This window comes from Suillus clintonianus (genome assembly GCF_016758775.1).
Source record: "Suillus clintonianus strain FC179 chromosome Unknown DEU56scaffold_140, whole genome shotgun sequence".
Taxonomy (NCBI): Eukaryota; Fungi; Basidiomycota; class Agaricomycetes; order Boletales; family Suillaceae; genus Suillus; species Suillus clintonianus.
The window spans coordinates 82,526-108,706 of NW_024539364.1; the positions used below are offsets into that span (position 1 = coordinate 82,526).

The 26,181-nt window shown below is 48.2% G+C and overlaps 11 protein-coding genes across 11 annotated transcripts; 6 read left to right on the forward strand and 5 right to left on the reverse strand.

Moving 5' to 3' along the window:
• Window positions 1-174: 174 nt before the first annotated feature.
• On the forward strand, window positions 175-1,248 carry DEU56DRAFT_837228 (NADP-dependent oxidoreductase domain-containing protein). Its single transcript, XM_041354826.1, has 7 exons — window positions 175-228; window positions 284-396; window positions 452-533; window positions 592-686; window positions 742-867; window positions 919-971; window positions 1,023-1,248. Exons 2-7 carry the CDS (start codon window positions 365-367, stop codon window positions 1,082-1,084), a joined length of 450 nt encoding a protein of 149 aa, XP_041202396.1. The 5' UTR covers window positions 175-228; window positions 284-364; the 3' UTR covers window positions 1,085-1,248.
• Window positions 1,249-1,634: 386 nt separating this feature from the next.
• On the forward strand, window positions 1,635-3,005 carry DEU56DRAFT_918675 (NADP-dependent oxidoreductase domain-containing protein; the record flags this gene model as incomplete). Its single annotated transcript, XM_041358146.1, has 9 exons — window positions 1,635-1,665; window positions 1,718-1,822; window positions 1,871-2,019; window positions 2,069-2,181; window positions 2,235-2,316; window positions 2,382-2,476; window positions 2,525-2,650; window positions 2,706-2,758; window positions 2,812-3,005. 9 exons carry the CDS (start codon window positions 1,635-1,637, stop codon window positions 3,003-3,005), a joined length of 948 nt encoding a protein of 315 aa, XP_041202397.1.
• A 1,319-nt stretch (window positions 3,006-4,324) lies between these two features.
• On the forward strand, window positions 4,325-5,982 carry DEU56DRAFT_137027 (uncharacterized protein). Its single transcript, XM_041344721.1, has 9 exons — window positions 4,325-4,799; window positions 4,848-4,856; window positions 4,907-4,946; window positions 5,007-5,035; window positions 5,093-5,096; window positions 5,150-5,262; window positions 5,320-5,416; window positions 5,467-5,590; window positions 5,643-5,982. The coding sequence occupies exons 1-9, from the start codon at window positions 4,521-4,523 to the stop codon at window positions 5,713-5,715; spliced, it is 768 nt and encodes a 255-aa protein (XP_041202398.1). The 5' UTR covers window positions 4,325-4,520; the 3' UTR covers window positions 5,716-5,982.
• Window positions 5,983-6,512: 530 nt separating this feature from the next.
• On the reverse strand, window positions 6,513-10,458 carry DEU56DRAFT_918677 (uncharacterized protein; the record flags this gene model as incomplete). The annotated part of the gene is made up of 10 exons (XM_041358147.1): window positions 6,513-6,777; window positions 7,267-7,575; window positions 7,626-8,221; window positions 8,272-8,541; window positions 8,592-9,005; window positions 9,054-9,159; window positions 9,216-9,382; window positions 9,437-9,686; window positions 9,751-9,977; window positions 10,030-10,458. The coding sequence occupies 10 exons, from the start codon at window positions 10,456-10,458 to the stop codon at window positions 6,513-6,515; spliced, it is 3,033 nt and encodes a 1,010-aa protein (XP_041202399.1).
• Window positions 10,459-10,547: 89 nt separating this feature from the next.
• Window positions 10,548-10,904, reverse strand: DEU56DRAFT_747446 (uncharacterized protein; the record flags this gene model as incomplete). The annotated part of the gene is made up of 1 exon (XM_041349277.1): window positions 10,548-10,904. A coding segment is annotated over one exon (357 nt), but the record flags the coding sequence as incomplete, so codon positions are not given.
• Window positions 10,905-11,000: 96 nt separating this feature from the next.
• DEU56DRAFT_918678 (uncharacterized protein) lies at window positions 11,001-11,480 on the reverse strand (the record flags this gene model as incomplete). The annotated part of the gene is made up of 2 exons (XM_041358148.1): window positions 11,001-11,171; window positions 11,217-11,480. The coding sequence occupies 2 exons, from the start codon at window positions 11,478-11,480 to the stop codon at window positions 11,001-11,003; spliced, it is 435 nt and encodes a 144-aa protein (XP_041202401.1).
• Window positions 11,481-12,430: 950 nt separating this feature from the next.
• On the forward strand, window positions 12,431-13,335 carry DEU56DRAFT_697551 (uncharacterized protein; the record flags this gene model as incomplete). Its single annotated transcript, XM_041347261.1, has 5 exons — window positions 12,431-12,603; window positions 12,651-12,780; window positions 12,834-13,061; window positions 13,115-13,246; window positions 13,297-13,335. Coding segments are annotated over 5 exons (702 nt in total), but the record flags the coding sequence as incomplete, so codon positions are not given.
• Window positions 13,336-16,062: 2,727 nt separating this feature from the next.
• On the reverse strand, window positions 16,063-19,171 carry DEU56DRAFT_904916 (uncharacterized protein; the record flags this gene model as incomplete). Its single annotated transcript, XM_041356688.1, has 13 exons — window positions 16,063-16,203; window positions 16,254-16,280; window positions 16,341-16,440; window positions 16,501-16,704; window positions 16,757-16,994; window positions 17,044-17,639; window positions 17,689-17,792; window positions 17,838-18,036; window positions 18,088-18,129; window positions 18,397-18,626; window positions 18,685-18,751; window positions 18,821-18,927; window positions 18,989-19,171. 13 exons carry the CDS (start codon window positions 19,169-19,171, stop codon window positions 16,153-16,155), a joined length of 2,148 nt encoding a protein of 715 aa, XP_041202403.1. The 3' UTR covers window positions 16,063-16,152.
• Window positions 19,172-19,417: 246 nt separating this feature from the next.
• Window positions 19,418-20,045, forward strand: DEU56DRAFT_918682 (uncharacterized protein; the record flags this gene model as incomplete). The annotated part of the gene is made up of 2 exons (XM_041358149.1): window positions 19,418-19,483; window positions 19,536-20,045. 2 exons carry the CDS (start codon window positions 19,418-19,420, stop codon window positions 20,043-20,045), a joined length of 576 nt encoding a protein of 191 aa, XP_041202404.1.
• Window positions 20,046-23,130: 3,085 nt separating this feature from the next.
• Window positions 23,131-24,143, reverse strand: DEU56DRAFT_904917 (uncharacterized protein). The gene is made up of 5 exons (XM_041356689.1): window positions 24,122-24,143; window positions 23,944-24,066; window positions 23,733-23,892; window positions 23,451-23,680; window positions 23,131-23,406 (listed from the first exon to the last, which is right to left on the reverse strand). The coding sequence occupies exons 3-5, from the start codon at window positions 23,890-23,892 to the stop codon at window positions 23,200-23,202; spliced, it is 597 nt and encodes a 198-aa protein (XP_041202405.1). The 5' UTR covers window positions 23,944-24,066; window positions 24,122-24,143; the 3' UTR covers window positions 23,131-23,199.
• A 271-nt stretch (window positions 24,144-24,414) lies between these two features.
• Window positions 24,415-25,522, forward strand: DEU56DRAFT_984634 (TPR-like protein; the record flags this gene model as incomplete). Its single annotated transcript, XM_041360003.1, has 3 exons — window positions 24,415-24,805; window positions 24,850-25,039; window positions 25,075-25,522. The coding sequence occupies 3 exons, from the start codon at window positions 24,415-24,417 to the stop codon at window positions 25,520-25,522; spliced, it is 1,029 nt and encodes a 342-aa protein (XP_041202406.1).
• Between the last annotated feature and the right edge of the window lie 659 nt (window positions 25,523-26,181).

Below are 26,181 nucleotides of genomic sequence, written 5' to 3' on the forward strand. Positions count from 1 at the left end.
TGGATACAACCACATCGGCGAGTCTTGTCACCTATGCATCTCACAGCGACAGCTTTTGACAACACTATTCCCATCGCAGACACGGCGCAGGCCTACAGGAATGAAGAAGAAACCGGCGCTGCTATTAAAGAAAGCGGACTTTCTCGCGCAGACGTCTTTGTGACAACCAAGTACTCTGGTACAAACAGTCTTGACATTCCGACGTCCATCCAGAACAGTTTGAACAATGTGTGTTCTGTTTTGGCTTGGAGTCAGTACTCTCATGACATTTGCCACTACATAGCTTGGGGTATCGTATGTTGACCTTTATCTGGTTCACGCCCCGCGCCTGGCAGTACCTGACATCCCCACATGTTGGGCGCAAATGGAAAAGGTCCAGAACGACGGATTGGCTAAGTAAATGATTTACGCGAGTGGTTCCGCAGTCGAGCAATCTGACTTGAAACCGTAGGAGCATTGGTATCAGTAACTTTGGCGTCCAAGACATGGAGACTTTGATGGTATCTGCGCAAATTAAGCCCACGGTCAATCAGGTATGTAGTATCGAAATGGTCCAAAGCTAAAATTGACTTTAGTGACAATCTGGCCTAGATCCTCCTTCATCCATATGTCTATCGGCGACAGAAACCTATCCTTGATTATGCCGCGAAGAATGGAATCATCATCGAGGCCTACAGCGCGCTAATGTTAGTCAGCTTCTGACTTTCTGACACATACGTTCGTGCTGATTGTTATCCCTAGTCCCATCACAACGGCACCCGGCGGTCCTTTGGACAAACCATTGAACGAAATCGCCGCGAAGTTCGGTGTAACACCCGAGCAAATTCTTATGGCGTGGACCAAAGCCAAAGGTGCCGTCGTCGTCACGTGAGTCTATTTGTAAATGTAGCAGTTTCCCATTGACAGAATCCCGTCTAGCACAAGCTCGAAGAAGGCGCGCTTGGAAGGTTACATCGCGGCAGGTGATATAAGTGGGTTTCATTGGATCAACTGTTTGAAGTGGTTCTGAATGATTGCTTTAGCTTTGTCTCCAGAAGATATTGCAGCCATTGACGATGCGGGCGCTTTGGGCGAGGAAAAGTGAAGAATATGCTGAGATTCTAGGGTTGTCCTGCAGTGTTTGGAACATACAACTTCCTTGGTACCTGACTCGGAAGTGCTCAAATGTCACCAGTAACGGCTCACCTTGTGCCGCTAATTCAGCACAAACGTTCCATGCTGCTGAACGACACAAATATAACTATTTCTCAGGTGCATCTCTTGTGTGGAGCTAAGGCAGAAGACATGCAAAACCGACAAACGACCGTGCTCAACACTACCAACCTCCAGTAGAATGTCGAAGGTCATTCCAAACACCACACCTCTTCGAGAGTTCAAACGTTCGAGGGTCATGATTCTGACATGAAGGACGCGATGCATCACGTGATAATGGTGACGAATGAGTGACAGTACTAGTTGGGCTGTAATTAACATTTCAGCAACTCCACTTCTTAAATGAGAATAGGTCGTGTGAGTGATGAGTCTGTTGCGTTTTCGTCAACGGGGACAAGGCTTGTCCCAGTACCCTCTCACAAACGACTACGGACAAGTAAGTTATATCTTGCAAGGTTTTTCGAGCCGAGATCACATCAATAATGCCTTGGGATTTGATCCCCTTAAACTCCGGTGCGTTCTTATGCATAGATAGACAATCTGATATTGCTCAGCCTTTGAACAGGCTATAGCATTCCGGGCCTCGCGTATGGAACTGGAACTCTGGGGAGTGGACAGTGGCCAATAGATCAGCTCACACAAGCCTTCGATACAGGATTCTATCATATCGGTGAGCACAATTGAGACTGACTGTCGCACCTCTATCAACAACAAGCAGATACCGCTCAGCTTTACAGGAACGAGGCCGAGGTTGGCATTACCATCGGCCAACTTGGGCTAGAGCGTTCCGATGTATTCATCACAACGAAATTTTCTGGCTTCAACGGACTCGATATCCCGACTTCCATTCGAAATAGTTTGGAATATGTGCGTAGCAGTCAGCATACGCGAGTAGACGTCGATTTAACAACTGCAGTTGAACACGTCTTATGTCGATCTGTACCTCATTCATAATCCGGATATAGCTGTGCCAGACATACCAACTGTTTGGGCTCAGATGGAGAAAGTCCAAGAAGAAGGTCTCGCCAGGTTGCTATCAATGCTTGTGATTTATTGAATCCGGAAGTTGACACCGATTGCAGGAGCATTGGCGTGAGCAACTTCAATGAGAAGCAGCTAGAGATTCTGCTATCGTCCGCAAAGATCAAGCCAGCTGCTAATCAAGTGAGTGAATGAAACTACTATCGGCAGTCAATTAAATTCAAAGCGTGGCCGCTCCACTATCATAGATTTACCTGCAGCCCTATAACTACCATCAACAGTCTCCGACTCTAGAGTTCGCCGCCAAATACGACATCGTAATCGAGGCATACAGTGCTTTGACGTGCGATGATTTCTGAATTGATTTGAAAGGCTAATCATGATTTCGCAGGCCTATCACGGGAGAGCCAGGAGGTCCAGTGGACGCTCCTTTGAATGCAATCGCCGCGAGGCTTGGAGCTACTACTGACCAAGTCCTCCTTGCATGGGTCAAGGCAAAAGGTGCTGTTGTGGTAACGTGTGTCTTTATTGTTTGGTTGAGGGGTGACGTTGTTGAGATCATAACTCGCCAGCACCAGCTCCAAAAAAGCGCGTCTTCTAAGTTACCTTTCCGCTGGAGATCTTGGTGAGTTGCCTTATTGCGATAGACCAAGTTGAGGGTCTGATGCATCACAACAGAACTATCGGCAGAGGACATCAAAGCAATTGACACTGCTGGCGCTATCGGAGAGAAGAGAATCATGGTCAGACGCGGGCTGCGTAAACTCGGGCTGGGCGTTTTGTTTGGAATCGTGATCTTGGTTGCCTGCAGCTATTTCAAAGGTTCAAACAAGCGTAGGAACGTTGCAGAGGTGCTGGAGATAAACGATTGACCGTCATATAGGCTGTGCGCTCGAAAACACTGTGTAAGATCACCCTCACTTTTATCTATGAATATCTTCTTTTTCCCACATGGTGAAGGCTGGGCCTCTGCAATTAGCATCGCGATTGTATGAAGCCCCGAGGACTAAGGACCTCGTACGGTAGACATCGTTCAAGGGCACGGAAATGAGGGGTGAGGTGGGTATTGCTCTTCGATGGGTGCGACATCCCTACTGCGATCAGAAACGGCCTTGTCAACAACGTGAGTGACTCACCGCGATAGGTCAGCCTAGGTGCCCGTGGGCCCCACGTGGACCTACACAACGCCTCGCGGTACTAGACATCCCAACAGTGTGGGCATAGATGGGAAAACGTTTAAAAATTCTACTGGCGTCTGCGGAAATCAAACTTGCTGCGAATCAGGTAAGATAGTAACATGATGAGCTTTGCTCACGGGTTTAAAGATCCATCTCCATCCTCGCTGTGTTGGGCCCGCGCAGTTATTTCGGAGTAACGATTGGTAAATCGTTGTTGGATCTATTATGCTCCATCGCTCGGCGCTAGGATATTTCATCTGAATAAGTTTTTAGCTGGGTATACTACAGTCCTGGCAAGCCTTAAGTGGCACCGAAAGGCCGGCTAGCAAGTGCCAGTGACTGTGAGCTCAATCTCGAAACGCACACTATCATACGATACCTAGATGCTTTCCAGGGTTGACATGGACTGCCATACTCTGCGACGGTGCTCCACGTAAGTGCATGGTACACGCTCAAGCCGAAGTCAGCGTTGAGTAATAATTTGAAGCAACTTTCAATCTGTCCGAATTCGGAATGGGTGTCACTGGTGAGTCGTGACAGCAAATTGCCGCAGCCGCATCTTCCTCAACCACTCTGTTATGTCTCTTTTTCCAGCCGGCCCAACACAAGCCATCATAAATGCTCAGTTTCTGGTGCTGCAAAGGTTTTATTGAACGCTTGATCGAACGCTTATTGCCTCTTGTATTTTTACACAAGCGCCAGCAAGAATCCCCTGTGTGGTCCATGCTACTTGTGTGCATGTTGTGGCAGCCTCGCTGAGCAGAATTCTATTGCAACCCTGACTTGTTATCAGCAGCATGTTTTGAGTGCAAATATTGGCTGCGGCCTCTGCGCAGCGGAGAAGCCCATAGTTAAACGTCAGACCTTCAGCTGTACTAAGCCTAGTCTCGAGCGACCTGAGTACCGGTGTGTGGATACTGTGGTTGTGACTGTGAGTTTACCTGTCTTATAAGAATAAATCATTGATTGGCATTGACTATCATACACCTCGCATCCACATGTGCAAGCTTCCATTTTATAGAAGATTGACATTCCAGCGACCGAGGCCGTCAATGAAGATTGCCCACAGTCCTTGCGTTCTCCTTGCGGTTGTTCTGCTAGCGGCTTACTTCCATCCGAAACTGCATCAGACCCTGGTATAACCATCCCACATGCCGCTGAAGTATATATACATTCAACACTGGTACACTAGTCTCATCCATTCTGCCCATGTCTACGACAAACCCATCTGGTGCTCCACCCGAAGAATCTTGTCATGCGTCACTTCCGCGCATCCCAACAGACTGGAACTGGAACAATGGCGAATCATGGCATGATGTTCTACCAAAAAATATTGTTTTGCGTCTCTGCTATAAGGCTTTGTGCATGATCGCTGTGTCGAAGTCATCGGTCGAACACTGGCGTCACCTCATAGAGCGTCCGATAAAGCAGGAATGGGTAGAACACAAGCAAATGGTGGTAAATCGGTTTGAAAACATGAACGTCACGGTATGTATCGGCGGTCTGCTCCTTTCGGTTATTGAAACTTATTTGCAGGCCGGTCTGGTAAAATTACGAAAAACTGCTCGAGGAATGTGACTGACTTCATTGAATAGGTTTTGACGACAAGTGCTGTTTTTTTATCCACTAATCCTCGCAAGTCATTTTTGTCTTGTAGGAAGACTACGACAAACCTAATCTGTCAATAATTCTTAGCATATCAGCCTCTTATGCCTTACGCCAGCGTAAGCACTTTTCGTTCTATCTCCCGCCGGCGTTTGGAAACTAATAAGTTCTTCAAGCACGGTACATTTTCTCCTCTTGAGACTTCGTTAGTATGTGAACGTTCGTGTGCTTAGGGTCGTATATTCTTCAAATGTCCGCTTTTGTCGCCGCATTGATCAGTTTGATGACTGGTACTTCTGTCCTCATCATCTATGATACTTGCTATACAAATGATCAGTTATTGAAAGTGCGTCATTTGCCTGCCTTCACACCTCCTTCAGACTTGGGTAATAGCAATTCCTAGTCGTTAATGCGATCTCGCCCGCGTCGCATATGCTGCCTTATGCTGATGGCGTATCCGTCCTTCGCTCTGGCAGTCTCGACATTAACTTTGATGACAGGTTTGTGCACGCCTTTCGATTTCGAGTCGTTAATCTCAAAGGATTTCAAGCCTTCTTTATAGCTGGCTTCACATCCGACAAGCTCTTCGTGAAAATCCTCACTGCAGTGACCTATTTAACACTGATTGTCCTCGCCATACTCGCAACATATGTATTCAGCGATCATTTAAAGGAGTGCGTGCTCCTATGTCAATTACCAGCCAGAAATTAATTTGAATGCTATCAGTGTTGTCGGCAAAGATAGTGATTCACATACTGTTGCCGGTCAGAACCCGCCGAGCTCTGAGCCCAAGGTATAGCGGGCATTGTCACAGGCACGTGCCCCTGTCAATCTTATTTGCATCGAAAACCAGAGTACTCGGGCAGCCGCGCGTAGGGGAGCTGCAAGTCTAGGGGGAGAATTACGCCATTCCGCTGGTGGTATGGACGAATACGCTGCCGTTGACGGCTCATTTGATATGCTGTTTGTATTGCTTTGAATCAGTGCTTCGCATTTGTTATTTCCTCCCAGATGTAGGCAGACTATTGTCACGACCTTGGATTTTGGTACCAAGGGAATTGTCGAGGTGACCACAGTGCTTGCATTTCCAGAAGTAGCGGCCTGAGCTGTTAGCAACTTTGTCGATAACCGTGTGATGCATAAAATGATATCATTTGATTGTCGTAGTTGACATTTATTACTGCTGCTCGATGCGCTATGATCATTGAGAGGCATGCAATTCTTTGTACGATGCGAATGAACTTGTGCAATGTGTAGCATCCGGCACTACCATTCCTACATCAGTCCCAGTCTCGCCATCGAAGTCCGCCCTTATTGCAGCTTTGACCATGTCTCGCGGTGGTTCCTTTACAGTTCAGAATGAGGTAGACATCTATCTAAGCGGTCTCTACCCTTGTCTAGTGTTGTGCGGGCCCGGCTCGGCCTGAAAGCCGCGGCTTAGGCCTGGCTTGGGGAGGCTTGGGCTTTGAAAAACCTCAGGCCGGGCCACGAGCCAAAGCCAGGCCTAAGCCGCGGCTTGGCTTGGGCTTGTTCACGGCTTTGAACATTGAAATATCTTGAAAAACGGTCTATAATATATCAACAATTGTACAGCGCTTATTCGTCACCTAATGAATCAAACTCTGACATATTGTCGTCATCATCATCCTCCAAGATCAGCACATCCCACCCCTCGTCATCTGCTGGTTCGTCTTTGGATACTTCGTGCTCACCAGCCTCAGCCTCATTTTCAGAATCATCAGCTTCTTCCTCCACAAGAGATGAAGGACCGGCCTCGCGGAATATAAGTTCATGACGAAGGGAGCACTTAACACATTGTAGAGCCTCAACGATATCTCCTTTCAGCCGATTACGCCGCTTGCTGATCGTGCATCACAAAAACTTCAAAATCTAGAAATTCCCTGATTAGGATGATGCTGACGAATCATGTTGGATCCCGGGTGATGCCGTTGCGATATGAATGTAAGCACGCGATCGTGAAGAATCATGATGACGTAGACTAGAGAAGTAGTACACCATCGTTGTAGGTACCTACTACCAATATTATAATGTACTGTCGATATGAGTATATTGTGAGATACCCTTCTCAGTCTGAATACCGCGTGATATTACCTGCCAGCATCATTCAAAATTTCCCGGTATGTTGAATTAAAAAAACATGATGCAGCCACGAAGCCCTGACCAAAAAGGAAATTTTTTAAACGTCTCGATCACTTCGCTATCAATTCTCGATCGTTGCAAGTATTGTGTAGATACTCCCGCCAGTATGATATTCATGTACTAGTAGTATGTCAGAATGATATTAGATTATATTCAATGAGCTATACATGAAAATCATAAGGCGCCATACCCTTCCTGCGCAAGATATTCATCATCGAGCTCCTCCCCCTCGTCAGCTACAATCACGTCTTCCTTGTCATCATTGGCATCTGCGCTGCCTTCATCCTCACTATCCTCATCCTCGCAACTCATTTCCTCATCATCCTCATCGGCGTCGTCGTCGTCTTCGTCTTCCAAGCTTCCTAAATCCAATTCAATCTCGGCCGCATTCTCCACAACATCGGCACCATCACTCCGCAGAAGCTCGAATAGATCTTGCGGCATCTTATGCCCGACTCCACCTCCTCGGAAGCGCATGAACATGTCGCGATCTACAAAGCTAAATACGTAGATTAGATTCTAGTAGTATAGACAATGAAAAACACATACTGATTGACATAAAAATATAACCAGTCTGTATCTTTGTCTTCGGGCGGACGGACAAATGAAGGTCCAAGCCGAGTGTCAGTCCGTTTATGCTGAAATCCGGGAATTAAGTGGACCCCTCGGATCACTTGATCGGGGTCAACGAAGCCAAAGCAGTCAGGATCATCTTGTTTGATGAATCCAATGCGATGTAGTCGTTTGGCAGACCACCCAGCATTGAACGCAACATCACGTCCGAACCAGCGCACGAACAAAACATGCATGAGAGTAGGTACGGCTTGAGAAATGCCCGGACCATAGTACCACACATTGACGTGTAATACTTTGATGATCCGGGCATACCAATAGGGGTGTCGGTCCTCGTCATCCTCGTGTGACAACATCATGATGTCGGCGTGAGTTCTTGGGTTAATTGAATCTTGTTCTCGGCGAAGGTCGTATGTAGTGTAGTTGATGCGCAGGATGGTGTGTTCATAGAGTTGGTTGTTGGCGAGAATGACCTGGCTACGGTCCTCGTCCGAGAATTCGTCTTCGTCTCCGGAGTACTCGAGACCACGCAATCTTGCCAATAGATGGTTCTTCAATCTCGGTACGAAATCCTATGACACCATATTAATTGATCGATATAAAAATAAAAAGAACTACTTACCTTGATCGCCGGGTCGCCTTCGAGTTCGCCGAGCCATGCGGTCATGTCATAGGATGCTTTAGGAAATTTGGAAATATGATAATGGGCAGCGGGTGATGATCGTTCGCGTGGCTGGCGTCGGTGTGGCTTTAATAACTCTTCATGTCGTTGGTTGATCCGTGCAATGACACGTTCGCGGGCTTCGAGGTGAGTCATGGTAGCGATCATGGTCTTGTGATTTTTGGCTGTCCTTGGGTACCAGCGTTTGGCTCGTCGGTGTTCGAGTTCTCCCTAAAAATAGTACATTAGATATTCAATGGATCGATTTGAATTAAACTTACCGACTGGGTGGAAAAGCTGTCCGTGGTACCAAAACGTCGGATTGTGTTAGGATAATGTCCGAGAGCGTGGAACTTGTAAGTCGACAGATTGAGGGCCTTGAACTTGGGACCGGACCTCTCCTTCCCTTTCCCTGATGATGGAGGCTGCTTAGCTGCTAATGCAGCTTCTCGACGTCCTCGTGCTGCGTGCTCATGGGGGAGTTCTGTTGTGTGATAGTACTTACATGTAGTTTTGAAGAATTTTCGGACAGATTGGCCCAAGACCGTGGTTGCGGTATCGAATAATATGAGAGTGTCGTCCGTGTGCATACGAAGCTTTGCAAATGAGTGCCAAACAGCGAGATCAAATAGAAGATCCAGCACGATCTTATCGTGGTCATCTGGCAGTAGCTTCTCGAAGACGGGCATAGCGCACTGCAATAATTAAACATAGACTACAATCAATCAATCAAATCAACATACCTGTAGTAAGTCCTCAAAGTCACGAGCTGCGAGTTTTTTCATGGCGGAAGTGTTGTTGTGGAAGCGCCGTATAGTCCCCCTGCCAAAAGTCGGTACTTTTCGGTATCTGATGGGAGACATTGAGCCTGTACTGAGTAAGATAAATAATATGAAAAAAATTACCGTTTGTTGAGATCCGCAATAGAATTCCCTCCGGCTGCATGAAGTATCCGCATCAAATGGGTAAACTTAGCCTTCCAGGCACCGATCTCGAACTCGTGAAGCTGATCGACAACGAACATTTCGAACATATTGAATCCGAATTTTGCAAGTCTTTCTGAAAAGGCGTTCTGACCCATAGTATATATCAGTCAAATAAATCATGAGTATGTAGCATTACTTACACGAATTGGAACATAGGAAGCTTCATCAAGTATCGCTTTGACGCGGCTCCCGCCCACAGGGACTCCGAGCTGGAAAATCAAATTGCGAGCTTCTTCAACACTTCGCTGTCGTCGGAAGTCATCGATACGCCGCTTGGTCAGACGACTCTTCATGTCGCGTTTCATGCCCATCTTGTGGACGTCCGCCTTCTTGACCAGGCAGCGTGGACAAGGACACCCTCCCAGAAATTTTATAGTCGCTAATAGAACCCTGCGCAGTGTAAACATGTCAATACCTCATGTCTGACACGTAAAATGAAATGCGTACTACTTACTTCTCGGGATAGTCCGCCGAATATGAAAAGAAGCGCGGAAATACTCTTCGCGTGATCCCATCAGAACACCGGATCACGATTCCGTGTTCGTAAGCTTCCATAAACTTACCATCGAGAATTAATCTCCATATGGCTTGCATAAGCTCGCGTTTCAGATGTGTATGTACATCACTAGACATAGCCTGTCCAAATATATCGACATAAATTTCCTGTAAATTGTTGGGAAGCTGAGGGAAATGTGATCAGATACCGGAATTAATGAAAAATGAATGTACATACCGTCGGAATATATGCCAAATGATGGGAAGCACGCGCTGTAGGCCTGCCTCGTGTATACTTGGACTGATTTCCAAAAAAGACATAGAATGGCCAGAGGGATGCATCCCCGAAGCTAGCCAGATGTGTAGCATCTGACCAGACCATGATCGATGCGACAACACGCTCAAAGTCATCTCCGGGGTCACGTGGAAGTGCGTTAATTTCCTCGTAAGCTTCCATCAATACAGGGGAGGCATATGCTTCCCCGAACACTTTTACGGTCCGATGATCAGGCGTATTCCAGTACTGATTGAATGGCGTCATATTGAATGTCTGTGAGATTTCATTCTCAAAAACGTGGGTGATGATGTCGGTTAAGGAACGGTGAAACACGCCTGGGATGTCGAGTTCTGGGGCATCAGCTTCGGATAAGAATTTCGTCTTCTCCATCGGCAATCGAATCTTGACGGTAGATTGGCGCCATCCATATTCTTCTCGAAAGGGGTTGGACTTATCTTCAATGTACTTATCCAACAGCTTCATTTGCGCGTGAAATTAAATCCACTTAGGTCTGCGAGGCAGCAAAGGGGGTCCGAACTAAGATATTCCGCAAGGCGATTGACGTTAGCCCCTGAGTTGCTATTGGTCCCAGTATAGTGCCAAGCCATCAAAACACCGGAGGTGTGGTTTGTGAACGCGTCAAATAACTGATCGGCAGTGATCTCAGGTGTTGAGAGACCAGAGTGGACTCTACCAGCCACCCCCTCGTCACTGGCCAGAGTCGGAGCATCTGTCACTCTCTCCAAGGTCAAATTACCCTCAGGAGCTAGAGTGGGACGTGTTGGATACACACGGTAGAGTCCCATTGTATCGGGTTCCGTCTGGAATGGGACGAGTACAGGGTGTAGATCTTCTGGATCAGAAGAAGGGGCCGGAGACGGAGATGGTATTCGATCATGATCAGATCGATCTGCTTCGTGAAGGGCACGACCTCATTGCTGCCGGTTAGTGGGAGGCATGTGTGCGAGGTGTGTTGCTGATCCAGGAAGATAGTCGACAAAGCGACTGGGCATGCGTACTGTGCGTCCAGAGCGCTTGGAAGTGACTGGGGGAGGTGGTGAGGGTGAGCGCGGGATGTTCGATGGTCCTGCATCATTTTCGTGCTTGTAATATTAGTAAAACACATGTGAATATATCGTTAAAATTACCTGCTCAAACATGGTACCATCAGCAGATTCCATCTGGGCTTCATAATCGAGGCCCGCTTCTAAACCTTGTTCAACTAATTCCTCCCGCTCAATGCGTGTCCGCTTGGACCTCTTGCCAGCCTTGTTTGACTTGCGGCGTTTCTTGTCAAAAGCGGAACTCGTGAGGCTGAGGGCGTTGTTTTTTGAGCATCGCGAGGAGTGCGCAGAGAGTTGTTTCTGGGTAGGAAAGGGCTTACCACAGCCCAGACAAGTCAAGTCCGGCATCGAGAGTGATTCCAAGGGTGAGATGTTGAAACATACTTTATATCACAATTTCTATGTACATGTGAGGAATATTATAATACAAATCTACGAAGGGTAGCACAAATAAGTTAGTCTGTTGACAAATAAGAAAAGGAGGGACTCACTTGTGCGTCCACCAGCTTCTCCCAGATTCCCGCGACTCCTGATCCTCCTCCAGATCCTCAAGCTTCTGCGTGCTACCACATTTGTAGAAGAGGTTTGCACTAGGAAGGTGTTAGACGTTGAAGAGTTTTGTTACTTACATGGTGGGCGCAGGATATGGACAATTGACCTACTTGTATTAGACATGTGAGTGGGATATGTGTGAAGGATTGGCGACTTACATAGACATTTGAGTGGGATATGTGGTAGAGTATATGCGAAAGTAAGGTGATATGATCGAAAGTAAGGTGATATCATGATCGAGACTCGTCTGGGAATATCAAATTCAGCAAACACAACGCGTGTGAAAATAACAAACCACAACAATGGACTTAGGGAGATTTCAAGTATGATCATTAATATCCAAATTGATCTCACTCTCCGATACCATCACCTATCGCCGTATCAACATTCACCGTATCAACATTCAACAAGTACTATTCAATGGCCCGGAAACGACGTGCAGCATCGACCAGTTCATCTGAGGGCAGTGTCAGTGATTCTGGCTCCGAATCTTCTATATCTAGAACTTCATCGCGTTCATCTCCGACACCCACTATCAACAAAAGTAAGTTGCAAAAGGGGTCTGATAAGGGCAAAAAGCCCGCGAAGAAGCTTGCAAAGTAAGTTTCAAGCCTCGACTGATCGAATCATCGCTACTAATAGCGCATATATCCACAGAAAACCCAATAAGAGTGATTCTGATCACAGGTATGTCATTTTCATTTGTGATCGGTTATATGTGAGAGAACTTATTTCAATGACATAGGGACCAATGTCTGCATGTTGCACGCTGGATTCCACGCGCAATCGACATGTACGTCGTCCTCAAGGACGCATTCAGAATCGGCATGCTCCTTGAGCAAGAAGATGCCGCCAAGGACAGCACTCTGATCGAGGACGATGCCGCCAAGAAGGAACACCAGGAAATCCTTCAACACGTGTAAGTCTTGTGTTTACTTTCTTACTTAATAGATAACACTCCTACAGGAAACAAGACGTACAAGAGCGTTACTTGAGGACCTACAATTGGGTCCTCATGAGCGCACCCTACCTCCGCACTCTCATCAAGGGTAACAAAAAGAAACATCGAAAGGAGCTAGCACGTATATTATCTGAGGTGCGTAAACTAATCCAAGTAGCATACATACTTATCAGCGCTGACTCCTTAAGAAGATGCAGGATGTTATCGGCCAGATCCGCTCTGAAGACGCAAGTAAACTCAAGCCTTATATAGGACGTTATGCAGCCCTAGACGCCGAAAGCGAGCCGCTGAATCCTCCAATCTACTCTGACAATCAGAAGTCGCGTGCTAAGATGGGTGTGAACCACCCCCAACTCGCTGCGATGCTCTGCCCCATCAAACACCTTGCAGCCTACCGCGAGAATCCCAAGAAGTACGTGTATTTTTTATGCTGTTCGCCTGCCTCACTTTGCACAGAGTCCAAGAACAGCTACAAAATGGTCAGGTCAAGATGCATGCAGCTGCATGGCCCGCATTCGCATACGAGGGCGACTTACCTGGACAAGATTTCGATCCGCTCAACATGCAGGATGGCCTTTTCAAAGGTTATCTTATGAGACGGGTATGCGACTCTTTTTTTGTTGTGTTGACGCTATCTTGACTCTATCTTAGGTTTTTCGTCATATATTCAAAGGCCCTTCCTCTGCGCTTGTCAAGGACGGAGAGGCCGTTACCACTCGATCTGGGAACGCGAAGCTCCACAACATGCTGAAGGTGGATGCCGAACATGTGGCTTATACATTTGTCCAAGTACGTATTTTACACCTCTCTATGAACATATCTTACAACTCAATCTACAGTGCCGTTTTAGTATTTCGTCTCGTGACAAATGGCAGGCTACTGACGGTACATACAACTATCACGACGCCTACTACCGGATCATCCGAGCTATCCGAGAGCCTTTCGACCAGGCGTGGGCCGATTCCTTACTCGAGTGGTGGAATATGTTTGTAGTATCTGTTCTAATCCTTCGCGTGTTGCTGACTGTTCGCAAAGGTCTGTATTTGGTGACAAGGAGGGCATACCTGTATTCAACCTCAGCGATGACGACGATGAGGAAGAGGATGATTTAATTAGCATGCGAAAACAATTTGCAAGTCGCGCTGCAGCAGCACGACTCAAGGTTTATTTTTTTTCACTTGATAATATTATGCTAATGTCTATTTAGTCTGAATCTGTAGATGCGCAGCTTCCCAAAGCTAATACTCCACCTTCCGATCCTGACGAGTCTCTGAACGGCACAACATCGACTCCTGCCACTACACCGCCTCCCATTGACGACCCTGCGCCTGTCCCAGCAAAGGCCATCCCTAAGCCTCGCCCTATCAATCCAACTCCACACCAGCATGCGCCGACTCCAACTGTGGACGCGGAACCGTTAGCTCTCTCACTTGCATTGGCTTCCATCCCATCTGGTTCAGACACTGGCACTCGAACAGTCCAAGAAGCGTGCCAGGGCCAATGTGGTGGAATCCAGTGATGAGAGCTCGCTGACAGAATCGGAGGAAATGGACACGCCTGCTCCATCAAAGCGCACCAAAAAAAGCAAGGCCGCCACCACCACCAAGAAGAAACGCAAGGTCAGAAAGTGACCCTTTCTCTAGTACGTATTCCCATGTTCCTTAGGTATATTTGACTGACTATATGGTATACTAGTTCACTGCGCATCACATTTTATCGTTCTTCAAATGGACCCTGCATCTTTCGATATCATCGCACGACTCTCGCAATTGCGCATACCGTTTTCTTGTTGCTGTCACGCATAGCTGTATTTGCGTCTCGCGCTTCCTTCGCGCTCAGTTTATGTGTATAGTCTATGTCTGAATGCTTGTATTGTATTATAATGATTATATGTGCTTCTACAACTTGAACAGCCTGATAATGTATCGTAAGGTGCCAGCAAGTACCAGCAAGTGCCAAGGTCATCCATTCAATCCATCAGATGATCGAGCATATGACGAAAAATCATCATCATGATCGATCGTTCATCATATGCTCGATCATTGCTCAAAAACGAGTTCCTAAATAAGGTAATATCTCGGTGCTTCGGAGCTGCTCGTACCTTCCGGGCCTGTTCCATCTGCCAACACATGCTTAGTCTCGATGTGACCTTATCTTCCCATCTCTAGGTTTTGAAGTTTTGGTGATGTGATCCCTCCTTGCGAGAAAGCTCGCTCGCTCGAGACAGACGCTACCATAATGGATAGAAAGTCTCTTGCCAGCGAAGCCCACACAGGATACCTCAAGGCATTAATCTAAATGGACACAGTGATCAGCCTCGAGTCAGAGGAAATGAAAGTCACTTACACCCCACCACTGGATAGTACTCATACCTGCTGAGGGAGCTGCCTCGATAGTTTCGATATAGCTCGCGAACTCGGCCCTCCATGGTGTTGCTGGGTCGCCAATGGACGTGGCACCTGGGTCTGCCTCAGAATCGTTATCGGAGTCACTTTGAACCTCTCGAATAAGTTTTTTGAGGCCAGCGGCCTTGCTTTTCGTGGTTGTAGGCTGCGACGACGACAGAGTTTGATTAAGCTTGTAAAAGTGTGCTTTGAACACATTCTCAGCACAAGCAAGCACATCATCGAGCAAGTGGGATGGCCAGTGCTTTTTGAAGTATGCCAGTTTTGACGTCGGATCAAGTACTACAACGGCACACCGTCAAACTCAGCTAGCTTAAACAGAAGAGAACGAACACATAGCGATAACGTAGGCTGGGCAATCTGTAGTCTTCTCGTAGTATTCATCTATTTTTGCTGCGGCGGCCTTCAGTGAATCAGCGAACCGAGCATACTTGGGCCTTTCTGCTCGCGAAGACCAAGATTTGTAAAGTGTCTCCAGCGCAGGAATTGCGAGATGGAGAGTTGAACCCCAGTGAGAATTGGCTGTGCCCGGATAGGGCCGAATATGTCGAGATGCGCGTTTGAGAGACAGAGCACATACTTGCGCATCTCGCCCGATATCCGGACTCACAGCATATTTTCTATAAGACGGGGCAGTGCCTCGTGTGCTCTCTTGTGCTTCTTTTTACACTGCGCATATCTAGGCATATCCACGCACAATCGTGCTGTCCTCCCAGAATGTGCTCAAAAAGTAGCCAATATGCTCATATTGTTTGAGTAGGCATATCCACGCACACTTGCGCTGTCCTCCCAGAATGTGCTTAAATAGTGTCAAATATGCTTTGATTGAATGCTAGGTATTATGCAGAATACAATCGGTATACGAAAGCAGCTGGAAACTGGTGCGAAACAGGTGGAGTATACCTTGAGAACACGTCGAGAGCCGAGCAGAAAGGATGTAAACAGCAGAGCGGATCGCAAACATCGAGAGCCAAGTAGAAAGGACGCAGACGGCAGAGCAGATCGAAAACATGTCGAGACCAGGCAGCGGGATCGAAAATAGGAAGTGGATAACACAGCAACGAAGGTGTGGCAGACGCTGGTAGCAGAATGGAGTGAAAGGCTAGTAGATTTGGCCCTCGTTGACATTCTTATTCCACGCGTCGTTGGACACCTGCAAAAACATTGATTAGTACCATAGACAACCGAGTAAACACAATATACCAAATTCTTGGCTTCCTCGTTGTATTTCTAAAAATCGAGCAAATAAGAGTTAGTTAGCACGTACAAGACTCGGAGTAGCCGACTTACTCCAAGCTGATCTGATGTCAATGTCCCGTAGAAGGCATTAAACTCGTCCGTTGTCCCATTGCGCTTGGTCTGCTTGAGCCAACGTAGCGCACATAAGTTCCTGTTGCACGATAGTATGAGCAAATAATAAGCGAAGAAAGATTGATGCATTCGCACTCACCGTCCGTTTTTCGCGTTGCCTGGGCGCATTTTTGCCTTGCTACCGGTCTTTGGGGTTTTCCTAGTAGACTCGGAGGGAGCAGGAATGCTCCCTGCATCCGTTGGTTCGAGTTCGGTTCCTGGATCTAGTAGGGACAGTGGGATACTCGAGAGAGCTGTAGTAGGTGGTATTACAATATTGGATGCAGCTAGTGCGAGCGTAGATCTGTTTAGCATGGTTAGTAGTGAGAGCGCAAGCAGTATGGTGTGTAACTCACAGCGGATTGACAATCATAATTTTGACGGGTTTTGGTGCGGAGAGAGGCTCGGGTAGTATGTTCGGGATGTCGTCGAGAGGTTCCTGATCCGTTACGGCGATTGGATCTTGGGTTTGCAGAGTAGACAGTGGAGCACCAGTCGGAGAGAACGGCTGAACTGGGAGCAGAGGTGGGGATGAAGTAGAAGATGGTGGTGGAGTCAGCGGCAGTACAATACTCTCCCGCACATCATGATCAACTAAAACAAGGTAACATCAGTATCAGTCAATCTATAAAGTAAGACGAACCTTTGATTTTCTTTTCAAGGACTTCGAAGGCTTCAGATTTCATGCGCTGCTTTCTTTTCTTGCCTTTTGAAGTGTTGTCGCCATCATCACCGGTGTCGCCAGCAGATAGCGGATTGCCATGGTCGTCCATGTGATGCCTGCGCCAAGACGAATAAGACATTGTAGCGAGATAGTCGAGCTTCCACCCATTATTGGCAAACTTGAACAAAGGGAAGGCATTTTCCATCAAGGTATTCACCAACTGGCCACCTGACGCAGTCAGCTTTCCCCAAGTCAAAGGTGCGAGCTTGCGACTGAGAAGTTCGGACCATGCTGCACGTAGGGCCTTTCGAATGGCGTCAATCGTAGTTTCTGAGATCGGATCACCGTTCTCGTCCTCCAGGAATGCAAGCTTACCGCGGCCAACAGCATTGTCCGCTTCAGCCGATTCTAACCACTCGAAGTAGTCGGCCTTGTTCCAGAACCGGATATTGGGGTGGGTGTCTGGTTTTGGACGTTGCGTAGTGCTTGCTGGTGTTGAGATGGACGCAGGGTCAAATTGGAGTGGGTCATTGAGCGGTAAACGAACAGCGCTGGCAAGATATTGATATGCAGCCCTATCAAGCGTAAGTTAGTTAAAATAGTACGAATAATGAATGTACATACGAGATGGTGTCGCGTTCTGCCGTAACCTTTGCAATTTGCAGCTCCAAGGCCCTATACTTTTCATGCAAGGCCTGGAACTGCTGAATTTCGTGCATATATGCACCCTAAAATGTTTTTATCAGCACCAAAATCACGGCAAGCCAACATACCTGTTGAAAATGAGGTTGCGGCGCTCTAGAACTATCTGTAAAGAGATCTCCGTCAGGCGGTAATGGCATAGAACCGGGAGATAGGGGGGAAGGTGTAAGTTCCTGGCCCCAACGCGGCATATTGAAATTTTGCGGAGGACATTGTGAGTTATGCGTAGGATGAAATAAAGACCCCCCAGTGAAATCCATGGTGCTTCCACTAGCAGAAGAGTACATGATATAAGTAAGAGCCAGAGCAATACGCACATACTACAAGCCAGATGTCGTGAGATCTAAACTCCGCTGGAAACAGCTTCCGATAAACGAGTGCGAGCGAGGCAATTTTATTGTGCAAATTTAGGGCAATACATGCGATAACCAGCAAGATGCGATACGAGAACAGGTACAATAATTCTATGGGGAATGTGAGCAAGATGCGATGCGAGAACAGGACACAAAGGGTACAACAACATGGAGCGAGTGATGGGTGCAAAAGTGCGACGGTGCAAGAGACGGTGCAAGAGACGGTATCGTGATTGTGCGACAACGAATGAAAGAGACAATGGGATGCAAGGGTTACATGGTATGCTCCGTCTGAGGCAATGGACCAACAGCGGCAGAGAAGGTTCTGAAGGTGTGAAGCTCAGTTATGGGCTCATCAGGAGAAATGGGTCTCAATTTGCGAGGCCGGCGAGGTGGCCAATCTGTATCGTGGAATGGACGTCTGGAGGAGACAGGGACTTTGCGCATGGGAGGCTCTTTGAGACTCGAAGTCCCAGGAGCTGAATGGGCTTTGCGTTGACATGACCGCTGAATACAAATATGTTACGAGCTGTCGAGTAGCCGAGAGAATGATCAGAACACTTACCTGGAGTAAGTCGCCAAGTCTACCATTGTAATATCTGGATCTCCCAAGTCCCTCTGGCCTTGAGTTTCTGATCGAGGACATGTACTACGAGAAGGTGCGTGAACATAGGCTCGAAGGAGGAATAAAAAACACTCACCTCTCCCGCCCTTTTGGCTTTCCGGGCAACAAACCCTCGGCTTCGCTGTCTGGACAGTCTTCTAGTTTAACAAGTTTCACGGTATCGAGAAGGCGAATGACGAGTTTCTGCAGAGGCAATGTTAGCATACAAGTATTAGTAGAACTAGGAGTAGTTGAAATTATTTACCAGCGGTCCCGGTTTTTTCGGTGTGAAATTGATCTCGTAGGTAGGCCAACCGTCGAGCAGATTTTCAACTTCCAAGATAATAACATTGTCGTGTAATGTTACATTGGCCAGTTGGTCGATAAGATCAAGCGCAGTTTGAGCAGGTGAACTTTCGGCAGGCACTAGTTGATGAGATGAGGACATAATGCTAGCCGAATCAGTTGTTGCAACAGGTGGGCTGGACTTAACGAAATTTTGCCAGTCGAGTCTACGGCAAATTCCGGCGGAGTTAGATGGCCTGTCTTCTCACACTCTAATGTGGATTCCCCACAAGAGAATGTAAGGAAACTAGACAAGTGAGTACGAAGAAAGTATTGTGATTTGTGGACTACAAGGTGAGTATTTAAGCGGTTGTAATTCAATTGAATAGATTGCGCCCTGAAACACACGATGGTCGGATTTTCTTTTCAGATCACAACGAAGTTAATGGCGGGGCACTTCTGGATTGGTCAAACGGTACGTTACATGTACATGGTACATTCGCTCGTCGTATTGACGACCAAGGCAGATTGCACCTATTGCCGTTCTAATGGACGAGCTGCGCTCGGAAGACGTTCAACTACGCCTCAATGCCATTCACAGCATACCCACAATTGCACTCGCTTTAAAGCGGCTCTCACAGGGCGAATGGTTTACATCGCGTACCTCTTCTGCTGCACTGTATCCTCCAGTTTACAACAAAGTATCATGGGATCTCGCCGCGTTGGGTGCAGATGATACACATATGGCCGCGCAGCAACATGTCTTGTCGGATGGGCTACCAATCTACCGCAGACTCCAATCCGATGATCAGGATTCTGTGCGCTTATTCACCGTAGAAGATCTTATTGTTATCACGAAGCAACTTACGCACCGTAGTAGATTCTATTGTTATCGTGTTCTGAAGCACGCAATTCATTCAATTGAATGGTCTCTGTCACTCGTCCTTTTTAAGTTTCTATTCAATCGCAAACGCATAAAGCTTCTGGTCGTATACTCTCCTGCTCTCTGCAATCCCTCCATTGTTAACCTCCCTTGACGAGCGTCCTCGCATTCAATTTTCGAGAAGTCGAAATTGATGTGATGACGCCCGGCAAGGGAGTGTTTTCGTCGTTATGTTTCTTCACACTCAATCTTAGAGAAGCTGCGATAGATTGTGAAGACGCACCACGACGCAGCAGCACTTTATTTTTTGTATACAGTGTATTCTAGGGAACAGTTAACCGTTATAATACATTATTCTACATCTGCACCGTCATCGTCGTCATCAAGAATGTTGTTCGTGATCCCAACATTCGAAAGATCTAAACCGGGCTTCTCAAGCATGAAGAAACGTTCTCCCTCCTCCATAAGTCCTGCAGGTAGCCTTGGATTGTGCGGAATCATCGCAACCACACTCAGAACCTGCTTCGCATCAATTACGCAGATTTCTTCGAGTTTGGAGCAAGAAATAACGGTGTGCGAGGAGAGCCGAAGGAGATCTGCGTCTGGAAGGGAAAATAACTGGACCACCGCGACATCCTGCCAGCGCCAGTCATGCTCGTCGTCGAAGTCTGCTTGAACCGACAGCCTGGTAAAGTATAAAACTTCACCAAACCGCACCTGTTCACGGTACTGTAGCTATGTCGTGTTAGTAATGTGCAAATATTATGTTCTGTGATACTCACTTTCACATTTCGTGACATGCGCGTTTGGTCGAGTGGTTTGAACATCTCTCTCCATAAGGATCGTGCGATTTGGCCATTAGGCAGGAGAAGTCGTGCCCAACGTTTGATACGAGGAAGCGGGCGTCCATCTCCTAGGTAATCGAGTATGGCTTGTGCAGCACCTCCGACTGGGCTGAAGGTATACTTGTCTCGTTTTCGCAATAATGCGAACCCGTCTCCTAGATCTACTGCCCACCGGCAGAAGTTTTGCTGGCTCGTCAAGCTCTGGCATGATGGATAAAAGGGTGTTGACCTGACAGCGTCGAACACCCTCTTGGGATAGATTAGCATAAGGGGCGAGCTGGTTGACGTATCTCTTGCCCGAGGTTGCCAATGGTCCGCTCCATGGTCCATTGCGCGTAACAGATAGGAGGACCTTTCTGCACGGTTTCAGCAACGAGATGGTTGGTTTGGTGGATGCAGGGGCGGATAAAGTGAATGCGATCTTGCCGGCGTCTGTAATACAAGTGCTCGAATTCAGTACTCCCAGGTACACAAGAGTTCTTGGGCTTCTCGGATATGCTGCACGGTAATACTATGCTGGCACATTCAACTGAAAGCCCCGCACGAGCTTGCAGTAATTCATCCAGTATGGCTCTGGGAGGACAGTTATAAAGCAGCGCGGGCCCGAGACCGAAAGGTATGGAGTTGGAATTCCCATGTCTTATACCCCGTGTTGATTTTTTCGGCGATGTTCCGTGGTTTGCGATCAAACGAGCTAGGTAGAAATGGTCCTGTCGCTGCAACCGACTCTCCATGTGCACTCCAAGTATCCGCGTCCTGGAGTACGGCCCAATCCCATGTGGCCACGTCATCCGTGACGCCACAATCTATTGTCCCGCGCCAGAGAGCAACAAGTAAGTCGCTGAGATTACCTGCGAGATGCATTATATCAGTAGTCATACAGTGGGGAATACCGAGGCAGCGTGAAGGCTTGAGGCCCAGAATAAGAGGCGGTCTTGTGATCCCAGTCTCGGTCTTACGAATGTCCAATTGTCGTTGACTCGGGGAAGTTATGAGGCGCCGTAAGTTGTGAGCGTATTCTTCAGAACCACCGGGGGGAAGCCGAAAAACACTAATATCAGCGTGGTCACTGCCAGGGGCACACGCACCCAGTGGCTTCAGCAAAGCAGGATAATAGTGTGTTCCTCCTGGTTTGCGTCTGCCGAGGACACCGCAATAAACTCGACAACCGTTTTTCCCGCTATGGCCCCACCATGCCCGTCCCAGTAGACTAGCCCAGGCCCATCCGCGGTCGTGAAGATGAGGTAAAGGTCGGATGTGAATGTTACATCACGAGATGAGTCCCATATGACGAGGCCCTCATTCTGGAGAGCCGCAAGATGATGTAGGCCTACGACGAGGAAAGAATCTAAATTTTTCGGCTTATTAGGCCCAGGAATGAAACCAGCCAGGGCGGACGTGAGCTTTACGGTATCGCTTGTCGGGGGAAAGGTTGACGACGACCCATATGTACATCCAGCAGTCGGATTGTTTGCTTTCGTACAGCTGGGCACCATCTAGGGACACCATCAGAACAATATCGTTCTCCTTTATATCTCCATCAAGCACCGCACCAATAGCGTCATGTCCCATTGCGATATCGTCGAAAACCGGAATCTCTCCAGTTTGCGTGAGGCCTGCGAGAACTTCCCGAACTCGATTGTAGAAGTAGCGCATATTTTGTGCGCTGTCAGGGTGTCGATAAAGGGCCTGTAATTGTGGCCCTAGCGGTAAGGTTGTGAATGTTTGAGCAGCGACTTTTGTACGTCCGTTAGTTGCACGCAGTCTTGCTTGATCCCACCGGGATGTATCGCACATTGGACAGGATTCGAGAGCTGCAAAAGGACCCGTAAACGCTAAGCACGACTTGGGGACACATGTCGTGCTTGATTGATTCAACACCGGTATATTGCGCAATAATCTTCTCGACACTGTAGAAACTTAAGGATCTCATCGACACCAGCAGCTCCTGCAAAATTGAGCTTGGTAGATCTCTGGATCCGATTATAGGCCTCCTGCGATGCATGTTCTAATGCGAGGTACGAGGATATGCTGTGCCAGATACTCGGACTATCTATGACGACAGGCTCTCGAGGTGGATTGCGAAGTCTCTCAAGAGCTGCGTCATCCAATTTCGCTATCGGGATCTTCCAGGGATGCATTTCTAAGTGCGAGTATGTATTCCATCGTCTCCTTCATCTTTGGAAGCACTGCCATCTGGGCAAGCGCCTCCACATCAATATTTGGTCGTGGTTGGCGTTGCAGGACAAACTGATACTCCTGTTGGTGTCCATCACCCTCGGGAGCATTGTTGGGGACGGGAGGCCCGTGCTGATTGGCGACATCGCCAGGAGGTATGGGTGGGTTATGTCGGGGATGGGAACTTCGTTCTGATCGGCGATATCGCCAGGAGGTATGGGTGGGTTATTGTTGGGGACGGGAGGCTCGTGCTGATCGGCAACATCGTCAGGAGGTATGGGTGGGTTATTGTTGGGACGGGAACTTCGTGCTGATTGGCACATCGCCAGGAGTTATGGGTGGAGCATTATTGGGGACGGGAACTTCGTGCTGATCGGCGACATCGCCAGGAGTTATGGGTGGGTTATTGTTGGGGACGGGAACTTCGTGCTGATCAGCGAAATTGCCAGGATGCTCATCCGGATCAGCGAGAGGCACAGGTACATCATCTGTCTGATAATTATCAGTGCATAGTTCGACATGTTCGCTAGACATACGTACCAGATTGTCATCATCATCACGCATTGTGATATCCGACTGGTCAATCGAGGTACTTTGAGCACATTTCGGCGTCCAACACGTCTCGTGTCTTGGTTCTCGCGCGCTCGTTTGGCAAGGGTTTGTATTGCGGCTGCGCGACGAGAACTGGGAGGCAGAGAGGAGCCAGAAGCTACACTTTGATCGTCTTGCGGCTGTTCTGGAAGTGAGTGATCCTGCATAGTGTTGTCTATGATAAGATCCTAGTGAGTATACGAGGCAAAATTGAAACTAACAAATACCATATGTATGTAGTGCTTCAGCAGCACGTATTCTCGCCTTCTCCTCCTCCGTACTAGCCTGCTGGAGGTGTTCATACCATGTCGACTTTGATATCGAGTGGGGTCTTCCCAACCCATACTTCTCGCATACGCACACGAATTTGTTCGAAATTGGTAGCATCTGTAATAGATTAGCCTAGGATTTAACAAATAACAGAAGTACTAAGCATACCTAGTGCAATATGCGACGCTGTGTGATACAAGACGTTGCACGTTGCGATCGTTACTGCGAGTGACGTGATACGAGACGTTGCACGTTGCGATCGATACCGCGAGTGACGTGATGCGCAGTGCGCTATGCGTCGTTGGTGCAGTTACAATGTGTAAAATTGACGAGTATCGATTTCAACCGAAAGAAGCATAACTCGACATAGTACTAAAATGGTAATTCTCATCTCAACATATTCGGCCCTATCCGGGCACAGCCAATTCTCACTGGGCCTCAGGCCCTCAGTACTGCTACTAGTTCTTACCACATATACAAGTTCAGCGCTCACTATACCATTTCTTCTCCGGGTGTCAGTACTCGAATTTCTATGTCCGTGCGTATTGCACTAGATTTTGTACTCATGAAAGGCACAGGGTCGTCTTCGCCCAATTGCCACGGCGCTCTTCGGCTTCATCCTCCCTGTGTTCTTGACCAATGTCAGTCGATAGCATAACAGACAGGGTGCAAAAGTGTCGAGCGGCCTTGCAGAGCTGTCCCCCCGGTCATTCCAATCGATCAGGGTCTCTCAATAATCTTGCCATCAGCCTTCAAAACAGGTTCGAGCAGTGGGGCGTCCCGTCTGACCTTGATGAGGCCATAGAGCTCAACCGGGCTGCACTACTCCTTCGTCCCCCCGGTCATCCTAATCGATCAGCGTCTCTCAACAATCTTGCCAGCAGCCTTGGAAATAGATTTCAGCAGCGGGGCGTCCCGTCTGACCTTGATGACGCCATCGAGCTCCATCGGGCTGCACTACTCCTCGTCCCCCCGGTCATTCTGATGGAGCAGTATATCTCAACAATCTTGCCATCAGCCTTCAAAACAGGTTCGAGCAGCGGGGCGTCCTGTCTGACCTTGATGAGGCCATAGAGCTCAACCGGGCTGCACTACTCCTTTGTCCCCCCGGTCATTCTGATGGAGCAGTATATCTCAACAATCTTGCCATCAGCCTTCAAAACAGGTTCGAGCAGCGGGGCGTCCTGTCTGACCTTGATGAGGCCATAGAGCTCAACCGGGCTGCACTACTCCTTTGTCCCCCCGGTCATTCTGATCGATCAGGGTCTCTCAATAATCTTGCCAACGGCCTTCAAATAGATTTAAGCAGCGGGGCGTCCCGTCTGACCTTGATGACGCCATCGAGCTCCATCGGGCTGCACTACTCCTTTGTCCCTCCAGTCATTCTGATCGATCAACGTCTCTCAACAATCTTGCCATCGGCCTTCAAAACAGATTCGAGCATCTGGGCGTCCCGTCTGACCTTGATGAGGCCATAGAGCTCCTTCGGGCTGCACTACTCCTTCGTCCCCCCGGTCATTCCAATCGATCAGGGTCTCTCAATAATCTTGCCATCAGCCTTCAAAACAGATTCGAGCAGCGGGGCGTCCCGTCTGACCTTGATGAGGCCATTGAGCTCTATCGGGCTGCACTACTCCTTCGTCCCTCTGGACATCCTGATCGATCAGCGTCTCTCGGCGGTCTTGCCACTGGCCTTATAAACAGATTCGAGCAGCGGGCGTCCCGTCTGACCTTGATGAGGCCATAGAGCTCAACCGGGCTGCACTACTCCTTCATCCCCCCGGTCATTTTGATCGATCGATAACTCTCAATAATTTGCCAACAACCTTCGAAATAGATTTCAGCAGCGGGGCGTCCCGTCTGACCTTGATGACGCCATCGAGCTCAACCGGGCTGCACTACTCCTTCGTCCCCCGGTCATTCCGATCGCGGTCATATTGATCGATCGATGACTCTCAATCATCTTGCCCTGAGCCTTCATATCAGATTCGAGCAGCGGGGCATCCCGTCTGACCGTGATGAAGCATTTAGGCTGTATGTGCAACTCTCCTACTTATCTCATGCAGTCTCCCGTATGGATCTTACTGCTGCCAAGTCATGGGCCACTCTGCCGAAGAGACGAAGCATGACTCTGCATTACTTGCCTATCAAACTGCGTTGAAATTCCTAGATCAGCATGTTACTATGCTGCCGTCTTCTCCATATATATTCGATGTCGTCAGGATTGCCACAGCTTCACTTGCCATGGATGCTTTCTCGTGCAGTGTTCGTCATGGTGCACTGACAACTGCTATGGAACTGGTGGAGCAAGGCCGTGCCGTATTCTGGACCCAGCTGGCACGCTTACGCTCACCATCGATGAGCTTTCCCTGTCCGGTGACACCGGCGCAGCCTTGGAGAATGAGT